Genomic DNA, 5570 nt, shown 5'->3' with positions numbered 1-5570 from the left:
AACCGAAGGTATTAAGTCATCCTGGAAGGAATAATGGTCTGATACGCTGGGGCCAGCCTGTCATGGTATAACACTTCCTTTGGTTGTGTCTGATCTTCAGTGGAAGTCTCTGCAAGTGAAAGTTGTACTTCTGTGTGACTGCTGCGCCAGTCAGCGCTGCGCTGGGGTACTATAGCAGTATAGGAAGATGAGTAAAGTCACCCCACAGCTGGGAAACCTCTCCCATTCCCCACATGTGACCTACATGTCATTTTCCAGCACCCAGTTCCCTCCTGAGCATGTAACTGCTTGACCTGCACAGAGTCAGAGGCGAGTGTGATTCTCGCAGCCATCGCCATGGGGCTGCACCGGCACTGCCTCTTCCAAGGCAGCCATTCCCACCCCATTGTGCACGGCATGGCCACGATTCCCATGGTCTTCATGGCCTTCTGTGGTGCAAGGGCCACTGTTAGGAACCGAAGTGTGTTTCTTCTGCACCTCCTCCAGTATCTGCAGTACCTGGAATTAGTACACGCCGCTGTTAGTGGGCCAGTAATTAGGGGGAAGCACTGATTTCTTCTCCAGCTATTGAAATAATGCCCTGTTCTCTTCCAATGGAGAGCTTGCCCCATGGATGTCCATGACCTTGGACATCAGAGCTCTTTCCACAAATGGATCAGCCTCACCTCACACAGGGAGGTGCAGCGGTGGTCAGAGGCAGGATCAGGACACAGGCCACATGGAGCTCTGTTTTTCTGCTCTTTCACACCCCCCCATGTTAATTCCTTGTGCTATCACAGATTTCTTCACCCCCTTATGGAACCAGGAACCCCCCTGTCTGAAACCCACTTAATGAAGATGCAGGAAAGCAGCAGAAATAGAATCAAGATTAATTTTACCTGAGACTTGGGGATGATACCGACTCTGAAGAACCCTATGTTTCCACTGTCTATTTTGGTGCAGTCCACAACAGTGGAGGCAATGTTCTCTGGAGAAGGCCCATCGCAAAGGACTGCATCCACCTAAAGAGCAGCAGATGCTCACACCAAGTTCCCCTTGGAAAAGAGAGGGCAGTTTCCCCCTCGCAACAGCAGGTAATTATTATCAAAGCCAACTCTGCTCCTTCCTGCCCCACTGTATGGACACTGAGGGCTGAATTTGGGATGAATGAACTTAATAAAAGCAAAGAGAGAGAAAGCTCTATGGGTGTAGGTCAGCAAAGACAGGTTTACATCAGCTGAGGGGCTCTGAAGAGCCCCCATCCACAAAGGAAACGTGTAGAAAACTAGATTTTTGAGGAGTTAGAGGTGAAACATTTGTGCAACCTTTTGTTCAAAGCTGCCATGAATACAGGAAATGTGGTACACTCAGGGTTTAGCAGTGATGTGAAAGAGCCGTTTCAATGGCATGGCCTTTGTGCTGCCAGAACTTAAGAAAGCTCTGAAAGCCAGGAATATTCTGGAGCTTTATCACCAATTTTAGACCAGTTTCAGCTTTAGGTGGGAATTCCTTGTGTTCTGACAGCTTGAAACCAGCCGGAGCCTGGGCGTATTCAGGTATCAGTGGGTTTATTGCTTGTAAGCAAAGCAGCCTATTTTTGTTGCTTATATCATTCTGTGCTGGAAGATTAACGACCTCACTTTGCCAAGCCATAACTAGACTGTGTAAACCAGAAGAATGTTGGTCTCCCACCAAGTTCTGTCTTTGACACTGTTCTTTCACTGACATCAACATGAAGAGAGTCGTTAAGAAGTTTTTAACGAGCTGCTTTCCCAGATTCTTGGTATCTATTGATTTGTCTACTGCAAACAAAGTGGTTGTATTGCTCCATCCCACACCTTTTGGAACCAGCTGGAATAAAGAGACACAGAGCCCCAGTTACCTTATCTCCCAGCTTGGCATACACTTGGTTGTGGTGCGTTGTGTCTGCCTCTCCCGTTGGATTAGCTGACGTGACCACGATGGGACCAACCTGATGACAGAAACAAGGGAATAAAAGCTCTGAACAGGTTCTGCTGTCTAAAACAGATGACTTGAGCTCTCAAGTTCACTCATGAGTCCCTGTGGCTAAAGAGAACTCAGTGTGACTCATAGGTAGAGACATCTACTCCATAGGTCCCACCAAATCTGTGTATGGGTGACTAACACCCTGATGAATTGAGGTTTACTGGTGTTGGTCTGGAAAGAATATTCTGTTTTCCAGGAACAGCAATTGCCAGAGACCTACAGCGTCTGTCCTAGAGATGAGCAGAACATTCAGAGGATCACAGTTCCTCTGGCCATGTTCTAGACCACTTATCCTGGCCCTTGCTTGCAACAGAAGTGCTCTGTGCAGTAAATCAGTGCTCTGTTAACTGAATCTTTTCTGGCTTTCTGACCTCGTGGTTATTCCTTTTAGCCACTTTTCTGCAATAAAATCACCTACCACCTGCTTGCATTCCCCACCCCTTCTTAATGACATTTTTCTTGTGGGAGTTACTCATTCTAGCACTTTTCACTCCCCAAACATGTCTGAACATGTTAGGAACCCCTCTTCATTGAGAAAAGCAACAAGAGAGGAGAGGGACATGCCAAGAGAGCTGTCAGGGTGCTCCAGCCTCTCACTATCCTCCCCTCCAGCGGGCCAGAGGACGTGGGTGCTGGTGACTGGCACCAAGCCTGCTCCCTGGACAGTGGAAGGACAAGGTCTGGTCTGGTTCTGCTGGATGAGCATGTTCTGGCCACTCACCAAGTCGATGAGGTGTGTGGTGACGGAGCAGTCGGGGATGCGGATGGCGACACTCTGGGGGGTACCCACGTATTTAGCAGAGTCCTTCATCCCCAGGAAGTCCACCCATTGTCCTGCGTGAGGAAGAGTCACACCACAGTTCTGGATGTACATCAGTGTGATCACAGTGATGTTACCAGGAATATCACCATGGAACACATGGCATTGCAGGGGAGCCAAAGCTCTCCAAGAGAGCTTGGAAATCCTGACATTTCCTCACCTCTGGGAATCACCAAGCTAATAGGAGATGGCCAGGCAGCCTCCATGAAGTCCCAGAGGAGGGGACTGAACAAATGCTTCGCAGGTTCCAGTTGCTTTAGGCTAGAAATCCAGAGTGACATGGGGCGATCCTGGGCCTGGCGCTTGGACCTGGAGAGGAGGCAAGAAAAATGAGCCTGGAAGTAAGATGGGGATTTATTATCAAGCTGGAAACTGTGTAAAGAAAAGGTGTGTGGGCTCTGCCCCAGGCCACCACTCTGTAGTCTAAGTAGGACTGTTCCGCAGATGACCTGAAAGGAAAGGACATTAATGACTATTCCCAATCTGGGATGTCTACTCCAAATCAAGGTTTAAGCTTCTTGCGCAGTGAAGAATAGAAGTTCCAACTGCCCAAGTTCTAAGGAAACCCCACCAATACAAGGGGTCCTGTCTGCTTACAGAAGTACAGGGAGAGGCAATTGTTTAACACAGGAGGGGTTTTGCTTGTGACAATTTATAACTACAAATACGTACTTTGCTACTTTTTAGGGTTTCCTTGTGATATCCAAGCTATCTATCACCTGCCTTCAGTATCCTAGAAGACAAATGCAGCTCAATTGTCTCCTTTCCTCATTCAGATCTTCACCCCCAGGCTCCTCACCTTGCTGTTGCCATGAAGCCTAAGCTATGCATCTCATATCTCGATGGCTGCTGTAGCTAGTACTCAGTAGCAGCTCTAAGCCCTAGAGGCTTCTTCAGACAAGCCGAGGAAGCCTTCACTGGGGCAGCAAGACAAATACTTACTGGTGAGCTTTCTCCACGGCATCAGGGCGGTTACAGGCTGCCACAAGCACATAGACAGTATCTGTGGGGATGCCGCACGTGCCTCCATTCTTCAGGATATCTGTTGGCATGTGAACAGGGCAGAACCCCTTGAGTGACTAGAAGTGAGGAGCTGTAATTCACGGAAGAGCTGTCACAGACAAAACAGCCAATTTGGTGCTCTCATCTCCTGTTCCCGCCTAACAAAGCTTTTCCTCTGACAGTGCATTTTCTAGCATTCGTCCAAGAGGAGAGCTGGCATTTAGCGAGTTCTGGGCCACGTTCATCAGGGCCAGAAGAAATTCAGCCCTGTGGAGAGAGCAAGCACCATGCGTTTGCCCTGCTTTCTCTGTACAAAGCTTCCAGTGGTAGCCCCAGCTGGAGGATTCATATCTCAGATTGGATGAGCAGACAGGGATATGATCACAGAATCCTAGACTGGTTTGGGTCGAAGGGACCTTAAAGCTCCTCCAGCTCCAACCCCTGCCCCGGGCAGGGACACCTTCCACTAGAGCAGGTTGCTCCAAGCCCCTGTGTCCAACCTGGCCTTGAACACTGCCAGGGATGGGGCAGCCACAGCTTCTCTGGGCACCCTGTGCCAGCACCTCAGCACCTTCATGATACAGGAGAGGCAGCAGCAGAATCACTGATAAACCCAGCTCCTACCAAGGAATTGGTCTCATTTCCCCCCTAGGTCTTTATCTTCTAATGACTCCTGTAACTTGGCCCACTCCATCAAAATGTCATCAGTTTCCACATCTGGATTTAACAATGTCCTTTTAACAGTGGTCTGCTACAGAACCCCCCAGAATTTACCCTCCACCCACATTACACCCTATGAATTTCCCTTACCTGCAATTCTCTTGACTGAGGAAGCTTTCCTGGCAGGCAGGTGAAGGCACTTGTTCATTCCGCCCCCCACACCACTAAGCTGCACAATGGGCCTACCCATTGGTAAGCAGGAACCCTCAAAGATGCTGTTGGAAAGGGCAGAGAGGAAGCAGTAAAAGCTGACCAGACCAAAGATGAGAGTGGCAGCAATGTCATAGCCAGCTGGAAGGGCATGGATGGCATCCAGCAAGAAGCTGACAGTGATAAGGAAGAAGGTGAGGGAGTAAAAGAACCAGGCGATGCTCAAGAAGAGTGTGCAGATGACAATGAAGCCATTGAAAAGCATGAAAGCAATGATGCCTACTGCTGCGTGGAAGCTTCTGGTAGTGCCATAGAGGCCAGCATATCTTGTCAAGCCCCAGATGATCCACATGACAGCATAGAGAATGAAGGCGCTGCTCTCCAGGGTTTTGCCCCGGGCAAAGGCCACTGAGCCACTTAGAAGCTTCAGGATCCCACCAGCTACCACTACCCATGGAATTACAACAGTAGCAAGCGGAGCCTGTGGGTCCCCTGTCATTGTCATAGCAAAAGAAGCAAGGACACTGCATGCGTAGCCAAGTACTTCTGCATCTGCATACTTGGAATACCCTAGGTAGGGAGCATGAAGGTCTGGCCCTTCTCGAAGCTTCAGGAAAGAGCTGCGAGCAAGTAGGGCCTTCACAGCACCCTTCCCTGTTGGGATCTTGGCACTTGCTTTCACATTGTACAGGTGAACGAGTGTCATTAAGGCTGAGACCACAAAGATGGCCACGTCCACACCTTGAGGTCCACCTTCAAAAAACCCCTTGGGGCTGCAAGCTAATGCAGTGCAGTAGGCCACATAAAGCAGCAAATAGAGGCCATCCACTGGGCTCTTCAGAGCGAGGAAAAGAGCCAAGACAGCAAAAAGAATTGAAAAAACCACCAGGAA

General features: G+C 49.3%; 1 protein-coding gene across 1 annotated transcript in view; it reads right to left on the bottom strand.

Annotated features, from left to right (window-relative positions):
* Positions 1-303: 303 nt before the first annotated feature.
* The window catches only part of LOC104410601, a 7690-nt gene continuing 2423 nt past the window's right edge, over positions 304-5570 (bottom strand). Inside the window, exons 3-9 of the mRNA XM_010020826.1 lie at positions 4619-5570; positions 3749-3848; positions 2967-3115; positions 2708-2820; positions 1862-1951; positions 879-1001; positions 304-498 (exon numbers count right to left, since the gene is read on the bottom strand). The exon at positions 4619-5570 is cut by the window's right edge and continues 725 nt beyond it. Of these exons, the coding sequence (XP_010019128.1) occupies positions 304-498; positions 879-1001; positions 1862-1951; positions 2708-2820; positions 2967-3115; positions 3749-3848; positions 4619-5570 (1722 nt within the window). The remainder of the gene's footprint in view (positions 499-878; positions 1002-1861; positions 1952-2707; positions 2821-2966; positions 3116-3748; positions 3849-4618) is intronic.

The sequence above is a fragment of the Nestor notabilis genome, unplaced genomic scaffold, assembly GCF_000696875.1.
Source record: "Nestor notabilis isolate BGI_N333 unplaced genomic scaffold, ASM69687v1 scaffold2478, whole genome shotgun sequence".
Classification (NCBI taxonomy): Eukaryota; Metazoa; Chordata; class Aves; order Psittaciformes; family Psittacidae; genus Nestor; species Nestor notabilis.
The sequence above is the reverse complement of the archived record's forward strand: the minus strand, read 5'-3'. Positions and strand labels throughout refer to the sequence as shown.